Below are 14,562 nucleotides of genomic sequence, written 5' to 3'. Positions count from 1 at the left end.
TTATAATACTTATCTCTTTCAATGCTCTTCGTTCCATGGTTTTAACGGAAAGCGTCACTGTAAGTGTCACACACGCATTTGGCAGCTGAATATTACTCGTTAAGTGTATTGAAATGTTACACATAAGCAATATCAAAACTTTCTCAGCTATGACAGACAGTGCGCATTATACATTTAGAGGCTGAACAGTGTGAAGAACCTTTGAAAGGGATGCATGCTGTTGGATAAATAAGAACCACAAGAAAACTGCGTTGTGCATCGGGGCTTTGCAGCAGTTGTAAAGATCTTAGAGTTTCTCGTGGCTCAAAGTGGTGTAATTTCTGATATTTATATGTTTCATTTTCTTCTTTGCCTGATTTCGCTTGCGATTAAGTGTCACTCATAGTCGTTGAATGCCCCGCAAATATTTAAAGAAAGTCCCAGTCGTCAGTGTTTTCTCTATCAATTCGACATTCCTATTTCCCTTCGCTCTCCTCCCTCTGCCACTTTAGCCGAATTTTGGTGACGTGTCATGTCCAGCTGAGGTAGTAGCATGAAAGCCCCCTGCTTCTAGCCAACGAGGTGCCACCGATGCAACAAGCCCAGCTGGGTAAAGCGGACACATGTTAGTGTAGGCCAGAGTTGTCTTTGTCCAATCAGAAATCCAGCAGGGGCGCGGCTTCAAACACTTGAATTAGGCTACCAAAGTCATCCACGAATCATCTTCTCCAATGTATATCGAAAACCCCAAGCAACATTACTCCGAAAGTTAAAGTAGCACCATACTTGAAAGATTGAATCCATGTGCTAGCGAACGCATCCGTCTACATAGAAAGTCTTTTTATAAGTGAAAAATATGATCAAAACATAAATTACGAATAGGTCTGAATTACTATACGTAACATATATTACATACATATATTGTATTGTGAATATTTGGTTCAAATGAAGCTTGCTGTAATAATAAAATAAAGGATAAAAGTCACCGTAAATAATTCTGACCGTACTACCGTGAATACCCTGGGTCCATTCCAAGATGGCGACCTAATTGTGCATTTCCGTGGTTCTCCGTAACTCTGGATGTGCCGATCCAGCGCGCAAGTGCAGGATCCGAATCTGCTCCACTGTGCATTAACTGGAAGATGTCAATGGAGCACACTGAAAGAGATGGAGCGGCAGGTATGAAGCATTATTTTGGGTAAACAGCTTTAGAGAGTACAGTGTCCCAATGCATATGAATACAATGCAAAGATATAAAGTGATAGTCGGTGGGACGAAGAGTTCACAGGTATTCATATGTTGTTGCCGTGAGATGCGCGGCGCCTTCAGTTAAACACTTCGGTCAGTGCACAATTACCGCTTTTTAACCGTCACTTTAAAAACTGGGTATTTTTTTTTAGCTGTCCCCAAACGAAGGTGTCAGACGTGCAGACTGCCTACAAAAAACGCTGGGTATTACATATTCAGGGGAGTCACATGAGCCCATTAGGTGCCAGTGGCGCAGCTGTGCACTGGGGGACAAGAAAAGTAAAGGAAGCAAAACTCGGGGCGGTAGTAAAAGGGGAGGTACAGGGGGGAAATAGGTACAGGTAACATTTGTAAGGAGATCAAACAATTCAGGACAGGCGTATAATGACTGCATGGGATATATCATCTGTTCATAAGTTCTATAATAGATTCCAATGGGTGTCCAGTGATTACAAGCAATAAAGACTTGAGGTGTATATAAGAAGTATGATGAATGTATGACGACTCCAAAGGAGCAGCATTGATCCATGAGGCACGTAAAAACAATGTGTGTGGCGTTCCAGATGAATACAAGGAATGTATGAGGGCTTAAAAAAAGAACACGGGATATGTGTGTGTGTGTGTGTGTGTAAATATGTATATATGTATATATATATATATATATATATTGGAGCACTTCTGGACTAGAATGTATTCGTGCAATTTACACAAAAATAAGATGCACAACATACAGTATAAACTGAGCAGAAGGTACAGAAATAACAATAACATTACACTGATAAAACAATAACTTCGGGTAACATTCAATCAATCAATCATTTGTAAAGCGTGCTACTCACCCATGAGGGTCTCAAGCCGCTGAGGGGGATGGGGGGCAGCTACTGATCGAACAGCCAGGTCTTCAGGAGTCTCCTGAAGGTCAGTAGGTCCTGGGTCTGTCGTAGGTGGATGGGGAGGGTGTTGCATGTCGTGTTGTCGAGGTGGGAAAAGGATCTGCCGCCAGTGTTTGTTCGGTGGATGCGTGAAACGGTGGCGAGGTCAGCGGACCGGAGCTGGCTTTTGAGGGTGTAGAAGGTGAAGCGCTTGTTGAGGTATGCTGGTCCGGTGTCATGGAGTGCTTTGTGAGCGGGGGTGAGGAGCTTGAAGGTGATCATTTTGTTCCCTGGGAGCCAATGCAGGTCCCTTAGGTGGGCGGTGATGTCGCTGTGGCGGGGGATATCGAGGATGAGGCGTGCAGAGGCGTTCTGTATGCGTTGAAGTCTCTTCTGGAGTTTAGCCGTGGTTCCTGCGTAGACAGCTGTTGTATATTGATTCTTCTTGTAATATGGCTGACAGTAGTCATCAGCGCTTCCTTAGTGTTTGTAGTGTTTTCACCTTCTCAGCCTCCCAGAATACCTGTGAGTGTTCTAACTTGTTCCAGAGTGTTCTACCTGTGTCAGTTGAAGGTCTGGTCAGCTGGCGAGGTTTGTACTCAGCTGTGTCTTGAAATAAATCTACATGTATTCAACTAGAAGTATCTTGTCATCTATCACCATCTTATTTACAACAGCAGCAATGCCGTAGTCCAGCCTGCTGGTGACGAGGGCCTGGGTGACTGTTTTTCTGGTTCCGGTGGGGATCCATCTGTAGATCTTGCGAGCCATGCGGAGGGTGTTGAAGCAGGAGGAAGAGACGGCGTTGACTTGTTGGGTCATTGACAGGGAAGAGTCCAGGATGAACCCCAGCTTTCGTGCGTGGTCGGTGGGTGTCAGCGCAGTTCCCAGAGAGGCCGGCCACCAGGAGTTGTCCCAGGCGGAGGGGGTGGAGCCGATGAGGAGGACCTCCGTCTTGTCCGAGTTCAGTTTCAGGTGACTGCTCTTCATCCATTCGGCGACGGCCTTCATCCCTTCATGAAAGTTGGTTTTGGTGGTGGCGGGGTCTTTGGTGAGGGAGAGAATCAGTGGGTGTCGTCGGCGTAAGAGACTATGTTGAGATCGTGAGATCGGACGATGTTGGCGAGCGGTGTCATGTAGACGTTGAAGAGGGTCGGGCTGTGGGATGATCCTTGCGGGACGCCGCAGGTGATCTTGCTGGCTTCGTATCGGAATGGAGGGAGGCGGACTCTCTGGGTTCTGTTGGTGAGGAAGGAGGTGATCCAGTCCAGTGCTTTGTCACGGATCCCTACGTTGTAGAGTCGTGTGCTAAGGGTGTGGTTGCAGAAGGCGTCGAAGGCAGCCGAGAGGTCCAGGAGGATGAGTGCCACGGTTTCGCTGTTGTCCAGCAGGGCCCTGATGTCGTCGGTGGCGGCTATGAGGGCAGTTTCGGTGCTGTGGTTGCTACGGAATCCGGATTGGGATGAGTACAAGGTGTTGTTCTCTTCGAGGAATTGGGTCAGTTGTCTGGTGACTATCTTCTTGATTACTTTTGCCGGGAACGGGAGTAGAGAGATCGGCCGAAAGTTCTTGAGGTCCTTTGGGTCTGCTTTGGGTTTCTTGAGTAGGGCGTTGATCTCTGCAAGTTTCCAGCTTTCCAGGAAGGTGGCGGTCTCAAATAAACTGTAGAAGATCTTACGGAGTTGGGGTGCGATGATGGAGCAATGCAAAACATGCACATATAACTGGAGTTCCAGAAGGCTGTTGCATAACCAGGAACAGTTTGCTTAATGCTTTGGAGTTCTTGAATCTTGGTGTTTCCAGGTATAATTCATTTTAGCTTTTCAGACCTCTCTGACCACCTGAGATGTAGAATAGTTTGTCAGGTGGGGGATCAGTGAATTGTATTAGAAGTGAGACTTAAGATCACCAAATCAATCAAACCTAACTCCAATGGGGGAGACAATGTAGTCTCTACAGAGTGGGTGATGCATGAAGCATGATCCATTTTTCTGATAAATGACAGAAATGTGGCCTCTGAATGCACAATAGTGCTGGAAGTGGGAGCCGCCAACGCCAGCCGTAGCTAGCACCAGTAACCGCCAACACCAGCCGTAGCTAGCACCAGTAACCGCGAGGAGGGGGACTGCAAACCCTGAGTGCCTAGCGCCAGGAGGCGGCTCCACTAGTTTTCCTGCGCCCGGAGGCGCATATAATCACCTCGCGACTCCCACGGAGTGGTCGTGCCCAGGTCCGCCCGGGCCCGTCTGGGCCTGTCACAGTCCGCCAGAGTCTGAAGGTGGCTGGGCTGGGCCACCTCCCTGAGTCCTGATACTGGAAATCCATGGTCTGAAGTTCTATCTTAGCCAGGGAGCCAAGGTCAGTGATTCCATTTTCTGCTGCACTACACTGCTGTTTCAACTTCACTTTTGCTCTTTCTATCTGGCAATCCCCGCTAACAGCATCCATAGAGAAGCCTGACCTTGGTAACAAGCTATTCAAAAGGACTGGGATGTCCACGCGAGCAACCTGCAAATATGGGAAAGTGAACCTGTGTGGGGAAAACTCACACATCACCCATGCAATCTGCATCATCCCTCCAACATATCTCAATAGACAGGATGCTTCAGAGGGCAATTGGTGTAGTTGCCACAGAAATTGTGCTGACTGAAGGATACCTATCGCTAACCCCAGACTTAGCTCTACCCCTCACCAATCAAGATGCTACAAGTGTGCTGGGTATACTCAGACCTGAGTCCCAGGCTCTCCACACCACTGGATTCAAGCTATCCAGGCTGATGAAGGCTGATAGCCAGAAACCGGTCCTTGGATGCTTGATTCCGGTCTGGGAAAGACATGGCTTGGTAGTTCGGTCTGGACTGTTCCCATGAGGCACAGGGTCAGAGCTGATTTGCATATAGCCAGTGTCTAACCCAGGGTGGTGTGGAGTGAAAAAAAACGATGGATTTAGGCCCAGATCCTTGTACTGGGGTGAATGTATGAGATTGTTCTACATTCTGTCCATCAACTGTGTTTTTTGCAATTTTCACCCCGAGTGTGCTGGGTATACTCAGACGTGAGTCCCAGGCTCTCAACACCACTGGAGTCAAGCTATCCAGGCTGATGAAGGCTGATAGCCAGAAACCGGTCCTTGGATGCTTGATTCCGGTCTGGGAAAGACATGGCTTGGTAGTTCGGACTGGACTGTTCCCATGAGGCACAGGGTCAGAGCTGATTTGCATATAGCCAGTGTCTAACCCAGGGTGGTGTGGAGTGCAAATAAACGATGGATTTAGGCCCAGATCCTTGTACTGGGGTGAATGTATGACATTGTTCTACATTCTGTCCATCAACTGTGTATTTTGCAATTTTCACCCCGAGTGTGCTGGGTATACTCAGACGTGAGTCCCAGGCTCTCCACACCACTGGAGTCAAGCTATCCAGGCTGATGAAGGCTGATAGCCAGAAACCGGTCCTTGGATGCTTGATTCCGGTCTGGGAAAGACACGGCTTGGTAGTTCGGTCTGGACAGTTCCCATGAGGCACAGGGTCAGAGCTGATTTGCATATAGCCAGTGTCTAACCCAGGGTGGTGTGGAGTGCAAAAAAACGATGGATTTAGGCCCAGATCCTTGTACTGGGGTGAATGTATGACATTGTTCTACATTCTGTCCATCAACTGTGTTTTTTACAAGTTCCCCGTCACCCCTGGTTCAGGAATCTCCAATTTCTCCCCCTAGGACACGTGAAACAGGTTGTGTGGCACACACTGACAAGTTACATCCGGAGGGTGCCCATGCCAAAAAAGGGAAAACTAAACATGCTGCATCCATGGGGCCAAAACGTAAGAAACTTCCCGTGTATCGCGCAACGACTAGTGACTCTGGGGAGGCCAGGCTCGGTGCTCTGTCCCAAGCAGGTACTGAGAAGCCAGCTTGGGTGACTAATCTGGTGGTGGACTTACAGGTCCAAGTAAGGACCAATGTGAAAGATGAACTCCATAATTTGTTGGAGCGGATAGACAAGCTCGCAACACTGGTTGAGCTGTGGGTTGGTAAGACAGAGGCAATCCTAAGGGGGAAGAAGTCGGTACATTTTGTGAACTCGCACCCAGCCCTCCCTATTACTAGGTCGGAACCCTCAACAACAAATAACATGAACAACTCCACAACGGCGAATCACATTAATCAGGAGGGTGTAGGCTAATGCTTAAGTAACCCAGCAAGGTTAGAAACTGATCACAGCACCCACTGCCAGGGGCAGGTACAGGAAGTAATAATAGACCTCCCATAGCAAGCCCACAAGTACGTGACCTCCCTCATCAGGGGTTTCTTCACAGGAGTGCCCCCGAGAAGAAAGCCACGAAATTGGGCCTGTCCTGCCCTGCATTAATCTTCCCCCGGCAGCTACACCCTACGTAATTATTTTAGCAGGAGTTCCTTAGTTGAATAAAGGGCGTAGGGAATCCATTTTGATTTAAAAAAAATAAATCATATTTTGGCCAGCCAAACACAAGCAATATTCCTACAAAGATGCAAATGAAATTCTCCTGACACGTAGGGTGGGTTGGGTGGGCTGGAGGCCGAAAGATGTCCCTGGGGATTGTGTTGTGATTCATTTCAGAAACAATGATCGTGAAAACTCTCCTAGATCGTAGTCACCAACGGGAGAAGGGGGGGCGGTCATCAGGTCCTTCCCACTGGGTTATTTTTCCCCCCCTGGCCTTATACCCCATACAGGAAGAAGAGATATTTATGAGAGGGGTGTGTGGAATTAGAATAAGCAATACTCCGCTCTCGTACCCCCCTTATTCTACAACATAAATGTATCAAACAGATTGAACCCCCTAGAGTCAGTAGATTGACTCGCGAGCATTGAACCCCCACATGAGAGATACGACTGTCAAATGGAGACTTCAGGGGCCTCACTCCATTCGGGGGAGTTCGTACAGGGGAGAGGAACCCTGAAGCAGAATGGGGTACAGGTGTTGGAATATGGGGGTGGAAAAAAGAGCAGATAGGGGAAAACAGAAGAAGGCCCACATCAGCCCACTGTTGTATGATTCACCCTGTCAGGGCACACAGGCAACCAGAGTCGAACCGTGGGTTGTAGTTGATCCAGCGTCACTATAGAAATTCTGTCTCATATGCGTCACCATTCACTACCTAATACTTACCAAAATAATCAATACCAAGGCCCATGCAACCGGGATAGAAAAACATGAAGCTGAATCATGTGGCCTAATTATTCACACTATCAAACCCATATGTACATATTTATAACTGCAGTATAACATTTATATTCATAGATTTATCATAGAAACATTAATAAGACCATGAGGCCAATGGAATTAAGCTAATGGTAACGACAAAATAATCAAGACCAGCTTGACGTTTTAAGTCTTTTATTTTTAAAATTTCAAAGTTTCAAAATCTTTATTAGCTCATTTATTAATTTCAAGCATTTCTATTAAATCAGTTTTAATCATTAGATTATTGGCTCAAAAGGTCTGGCACTTCAACATTGCACAGAATAAACGAATTAAAGAAAACATCAGCCCTTAACCCTATGTTAGCTTTCTGACCTGAAAAGGAAATAACATTTATTAAGAAAACATGCCTAACGGACAGCACTTCGCCCTCAGGAAACAGTCAGCCCCGCTCCCCTCAAGAGGCTAGATTTTTATACCTTTCTTGCTCACTAATCTAACTAGAAACAATATTTTTTTGGAAAAAGCAGCAACCTAATTGGTTGTCATCCATCAGACCACCGAGAGGCCAACGCATCAGTCTCAGTGACATCATTATGTCATTGTCCATTGAGCAACATTGGCTTCCTAAAGTCGCAACATTTAACCAAAAGTTCAAATTATATTTCCTCCAGGATTTTAGCCAAGCTGCCTCTACACGCTTCCTTGGCCTTGACGCTTTTACTTTCGGAGCTTGATGTACTGATCGTCCATTGTTTGAGCTTCTGCACGTTTCCGTGGAAGTTTTTCAATGACAACATCGTCACTGTCGCGCTCTGCTCCTTTTGTCAGGCCAACCAACTTTTCATTAGAACTAGGCCAAAAACCTTTCACTCGAGCTAGTATTCAAACAAACACAAAAAGGTGATTAATTCAAGTAAAATAAACCCTTCTGTTACCCACCCTTCATTGCTAATAATTAACCCATTAATATATGCAACCTAGCAGAAGCAAACAAATAAAGCAGCACATTTAATATCTACCATTCTTCTTAATGTCCAGCTGGATTCTTTATATATCTGAAAGAGTAAAAAGATTGACAAACAAAACATAGATAAACAGTCACAACATAAGCACACATAATGAAAGCACATGCCATAAAATGATCAGCCGCATTAATAGTGACAAGGACAATAGGGCGAACAAGACAATATTAATCATGTGTTACAAGACAAACTCGCAAATGCAACAAGAGCACATAATGTTAATCCCACGTGTTTGTGAATGTAATTTTACTCTAGGTTGAATTAATAATACAAAACATGCAACAATTCATTAATAAATGAGTTCATGTTACAGAGAATTAACTTCGCAAGTCAGAATAAAATGAATTCTGAAACTCGCTCCATCAACTCCCTCATCTGGTGATTTGAAAATCACCAAACAACACCCAAAATTTCAGGAAAATTTTGAACCCAATTTAGAGACATCACACCTTGAATTCTCTCAGTATTAGTCTCCCTAAACCCCTGTTTCTGCTGTCTGATCAACACTTTCAAACTGAGCCCTCCGCATCTCTTCTAACTCATATTCCTTCTCCTGTTCCTTTCTGAGTTTATAAATCCTACTCTTTTCTTTCTGATGCTTCTTCCTCTTGTGAATGCTGCAACTAATTTTAGCAGCATTATCACTATAATGATGACAATTACTGGATAGAGTACTTTGCCAATGATTGAGCTACCAACTTCTGAAAACCATTCTTTTATTGCCTCCATTCTTTTGCCTATTCGTTCTGTGAAACCTTCTTCTTCCAAGGGTTCTATTTCTTCGTGAAACTCTGTGATATTTTTAATAAACGACTCTATATTCCGACTCTTGTCAGGAATATAAGTACAACAATGCTGGACATGTAAGACCCCACAGACTCCTCCCTCTTTTGCAAGCAGAATCTCTAATGCAAGACGATTCTGCATAACCATGCTTCTGGTAGCAACAAGTTCTGTATTGACTAATTGGAAACCACTTGCAGTATCTGTTGACAATCTATCTACAATTGTAGAAACCTTTCTGATTTTGATTGAATTCATGGTAATTCCCACCATAGGAATGACAGCACCAAAGATGTCTCCCAGGACTTCTGTAAAACTTTCTCTTTTGTACCTATTCAAATGTTCACCAAATTCAAAAGTACCCTTTTCATTTCTGTCAACATGAAATTGTTTTGGAAAAACTAAACCAAGATAACATGTCCCATACCAATGGTCTGGGAGGCTAAAATATGCTTTACTGCCACAAATAAAATAAATTCCAGGAAACATTGGATCCTTACCACCTTTAAATCCCCATCCCCCTACGATACGATAGGTATCCTCACATTCACTAGCACCCACAAAATAGTTATCGTAAAGTGTGTTATCTCTTCTAATTCAAAATTTACCACTAACTGGTTCATCTATATGAATAGCTGCATTTGTGTTAACACCATTTAATTTAGCATCCTCCAATTGCCAGTACTTGGACTTGGCATGGTTAAGCATCTCATTTCTTTTGTAAACAGCCCTTCTCTCCTCAACCATGTTCAGGAAAGTCTTTTCTTCTGCTCTCATTTTGCATGTTAAATTATTTCTATATGCATACTCATAGTTAAGTTCATTAGTAACTAAAAAGAATTCCCTCATCTGTTTCGCAGGTTTTACTTTGTTCAAGCTATTTACAACTTTGAGATTTGCAAAAACCTCATCAAAGTCTGAATAATAATACTCCAGACGACCAGTTTGATAAAACAGGCTAGCAATTACACTGCAAGTAATGCCATAAGTGAGAGGTAACATATTATAAGTTACCCCCTCTGAAACAGAAGCAGGCAGCTTCACACAGACATAAGTCTTTAACATTCATTACTTTAACATACTCAGACAGAAGCCTTGAAAATGAATTGCTTGAGAAATCTCCAACAGATCTATCCTGATGGATCTCTGGATTATGCTCAATAACTCTGCTAGATTTGCCAGCATGTTTCTCATGTTTAGTCTCTACCTTACTTCTTATGTTAGTCTTGAGTTTTTGCTTATCAATACCAAAAGGGTAAACTACAGCCAATATTAACCAAACTAAAATTAATAAAACCACACAAATTGAAGACATTTTGCAACATCTTCTCAAGATCAAACACCTTGAAGTATCTGAACTAGGCATTTTGAAAAACGATCAAAATTGAAAAACAATTTTTTTTTTTTAAAAACAAAAATTTAAAATAATGTGAATTAACTAAAATGTAAGTGTAAAACTAAGTGTAAAACTGTAAAACGAAACTATACCCCCCTTTTTAATTTTTTTTTTAAAGAACCCTAAATAGCTTTTCTTCGACCCTGCGTCACATGAATATGTGCTTTTCAACTAAACACAATTTCTTCGACCTAAAGTCACCTAACACATTTTCTTCAGCCTTATGCCAGGAAACAAAACCCTTATCTTAAAATTTAAACAACATCAATCTTTGTCACTAGCTTCTTCCAAATCTTCCTGGCTACTGCTTTCCACCTCAACAATTGGAGGTATTATAATATAGGTCCACTCTGGGGACTTATATTTCTGATTTGTCTGTATTACTCTTTTTGTCTTTCGAGTGATCACTTCAATCTTTTTATTTTCGTTTTTCTTATCAGAGTCACCTCCCTGACTAGATACTTTGTTGATCTGCTCTTTTGATTTCTTCACCAGTTTGAATTTTAAATTATCTTCAGGCCAAATATCTCCTTTCCTCAGGATCTTTTTCTTTGGCACGTTTTCGTTACATTCAGCTTTCCAAGCTCTTTTTCTGAATTTTCTTATTTCAGACTCTTCATCACTCATCAGTGTCTGTATCTGAGACTTCAAATCTGTACCTAGGAACTTCTTTACTCGGCAGCTTCACTCCATTAGGAACAATATCTTTACAGCTGTTACTTGGTAATTCTTCCTCTTCTTCAGGAATCACCTTTAGCTTCCCAGTTTCAGGTTTCTTGCTCCTGCACACAGAGTTACTTCTTTGCTTTTCAATACTCTCCTGGATTAGATTTTCATCTTGCTCAGAATTTTCTGCTCCTGAATCTTCTTTTTCTTTTTGAGATTCTTTTTCTAGCAGGTCTTCATCAACACCTTGATCTCCAGTTTCGATATTCAGATCTTCTTGATTCAAGTTCTGATTCTCATCTAGATTTTCTTGATGTTGATTTTCTTGCTGATCATCAGACTCGGGATCTTCTGGATCTCCTTCTGAATCTGAATCAGTTGTTGCTTCACTGTCTTCCTCAGGATTTTCAGGAGGTGGTACACGAATTGTGTGGCTCGCATGCACCCACCTTTTCAGCCCTTTGCACTTAACAGCATTTGTTGTGACCAAAATGACTTGTCTTGCTTTTTGCCACCTTGGTACTAAACAGTTTCTTCTTCGATGGACTTTAGTCCTCACCCAGTCTCCAGGCAACAAATCATGTGCTTGCTCTTTCTCCTTTGAAATTATATCTGTTCCCACCTGATGAAATACAGAATTAACTACATCAGAAAGATTCTGACAGTATTCAATGATCGCACTATCATTAATACTCAATAGTTTGCCAACTGGAACAAATGCTTGCCTCATTACTCTACCCATTAGAATGTCATGGGGACTAAGGCCTGTCTTTTTCTCTGGAGTGCTTCTCAATGACATCAGAACAAGTGGAAGAGCATCTGTCCACTTCACTCCTTTGGCTAAACACATTTTTGATATTCTGTTTTTGATAGTTCCATTTATCTGTTCAACAACACCTGATGCTTCTGGTCTGTATGCACAATGCAGCTTTTGCTCAATGTTTAAAGCTTCACAAATCAGTTTCATCAATCTGTTTTCAAAATGGGTTCCGCAATCACTTTCAATGGTTACCGGAAATCCGTACCTAGGTATGATCTCCCTCAAAAGCAATTTTGCAACAGTGACTGAGCCATTGTGACGAGTTGGGAAAGCTTCCACCCATCTTGAAAACAGACAAACAAACACAAGCACATATTTTAGCCTGTTGTGCAACGGCATCTCAATGAAATCCATCTGCAATCTGGTAAATGGACCACCCTCCCGTCCTATGGTTCCCATGCTTACAACAGTTTTTCTATTTGGATTCATCTGTTGACAGGTCAAACATCTTTGGCAAAGTGACTCTGCAATGGTTCTAAATTTTGGACTGAACCATGTTTCTCTGAATAGCCTAATCAATGAATCTCTCCCTAAATGTCCTGGACCATGGTACATCCGTGCCATGTCAGCAATCATGCAGTTTGGCATTACAGGCCTTCCATCTTTGTAAACCCAAACTCCATCTTCCTCTCTCTGTCTGCATTCTGCTTTTAACCATGAGTTTTTCTCTTCATCTTCCGCCTCATCTTGTAATTCTTTTACCTCCTGCCATGTTTCAACTACTGATATTAGCATGAGAGAATTCAACATGTGACTTTTGTCTTTTTCCCGATTGATTGAATAATTGTTCTTTGCGCAGTACCTTGCAATTTCGTCTGCGTATGCATTTCCTTTAGTGATGTAATCATCACCTTTCTTGTGAGCTGCACACTTGACAACAGCAATTTGCATTGGTAACTGAATGCCATCGATCAATCTCTTGATCAATTTCGCATTTCTGATTGGCGTACCTGCAGAGGTCAAATAACCTCTTTGAGACCATAGCTGTCCATAGTCATGAACTACGCCATACCCATACTGACTATCAGTCACTATGGTTACCCTTTTGCCAGCTGCTTTTTCACAAGCTCGAATTAGACCAATTAGCTCTGCAATTTGAGCAGAACGAATTCCATCAAGAGGTGAACCTTCAACAACATCTGAAACTGTACACACAGAATATGCTGCTCTCAGAATCCCTTCATCAGTTCTCAAGCAAGACCCATCCACAAAGTACACTAAATCTGATTCAGGTAAAGGAACATCTTTTATATCCTGTCGTGGTTTTGTACAGTAATCTACAACATCCAGGCATTCATGATCAATGTCCTTTTCATTATTTACCTCAGTAACAACTCCATCTGGCAATAGTGTGGACGGATTTAAGTTCACGCATCTTGCAATTGAAACGTTATCTGATCCCAGAATTGTTTTCTCATATTTGTCAGTCTGCTACTTGTCAAATGTTGAGTTTTACTTCTAGTAAGAAGAATTTCAACAGAATGAGGTACATATACTTTTACAGGAAATCCCATAATGATACCCTCACTTTGTTCAAGACTTACACTTGTTGCAGCCACTGCTTTTAAGCAACCTGGCAAAGCTTTTGCAACAGGATCCAAAACAGCTGAGAAATATGCAATTGGCTTCCTTAGTTTTCCGTGTCTCTGTATCAAAACCGACAATGCACATCCTTCCCTTTCGCTGCAGTACAATTCAAATTCTTTTTCATAATCTGGCATACCCAGAGCTGGAGCTTCACATAGACTTCTTTTTAATTGTTCAAAAGCTTCCAGTTCAATTTTTGACAATCTGGTTGGATCTTTTATGTCAGCTTTTGTTAATCTTTGGAGTGGTTTTGCATTTACCGAAAATCCACTAATCCATTGTCTACAGTAACCAACCATTCCCAGAAACATTCTGACCTGTCTTTGTGTTGTCGGTGGCTGAATTGCTCGAATCATTTTAATTCTTTCAATTGTCACTTGTCTTGTTCCTTTTGCAATTCTGTGACCAAGATACTTTACTTCTTGTTTACAAAACTGCAATTTTGCAGGTGACACTTTATGTCCCTCATCTGCCAATCGATTTAAAAGAGTAATGGTATCAGTTACACAATTTTCTTGTGTTTTTGCTGCTACGAGCAAATCATCAATGTACTGAACCAGTGTAGAATTACCAGGCAATATCAGATCTTCCAGAGACTTCTTTAATAACTGATTAAAGATAGATGGACTCTCAGTATACCCTTGTGGGATACGTCACCATGCTAGGATGCGATTCTGGAACCTAAATGCAAAAAATTGCTGGCTTTCTGGATGCAATGGAACTGTAAAGAAGGCATTACACAGATCAATAACCGTGTACCATTCTGCATCATGCGGAATCTGATAAAGAATTACCGCAGGGTTTGGAACAATTGGGCAACATGGAACAACAATTTGGTTAATTTTTCTCAGGTCCTGAACAATTCTATATGTTCCGTTCGGCTTTTTAATACCCATAATCGATGAATTACATGGGCTGCTCTCAATTTCTTTTAGCACACCTTGACTTATGAATTTTTCAATCACTGGAATGACACCTTCAATTGTCTCAGCTTTCATT

At 42.6% G+C, this 14,562-nt stretch overlaps 1 protein-coding gene across 3 annotated transcripts in view; it reads left to right on the top strand.

Annotated features, from left to right (window-relative positions):
- Positions 1-14,562, top strand: part of GGCX (gamma-glutamyl carboxylase) — a 271,699-nt gene that overhangs the window by 16,208 nt on the left and 240,929 nt on the right. The window contains exon 1 of one of the 3 annotated variants that reach the window (XM_086943365.1): positions 1,082-1,158. The exons of the other annotated variants lie outside the window; for them this stretch is intronic. Within the exon in view, the coding sequence (XP_086799491.1) occupies positions 1,122-1,158 (37 nt within the window). The 5' untranslated portion in view covers positions 1,082-1,121. Of the gene's footprint in view, positions 1-1,081; positions 1,159-14,562 lie in introns of those variants that run through there. 3 annotated transcript variants of the gene reach the window in all.

The sequence above is a fragment of the Lissotriton vulgaris genome, chromosome 11 (assembly GCF_964263255.1).
Source record: "Lissotriton vulgaris chromosome 11, aLisVul1.2, whole genome shotgun sequence".
Lineage (NCBI taxonomy): Eukaryota > Metazoa > Chordata > Amphibia > Caudata > Salamandridae > Lissotriton > Lissotriton vulgaris.
Note: the sequence above shows the minus strand (reverse complement) of the source record. Positions and strands in the feature narration are given on the sequence as shown.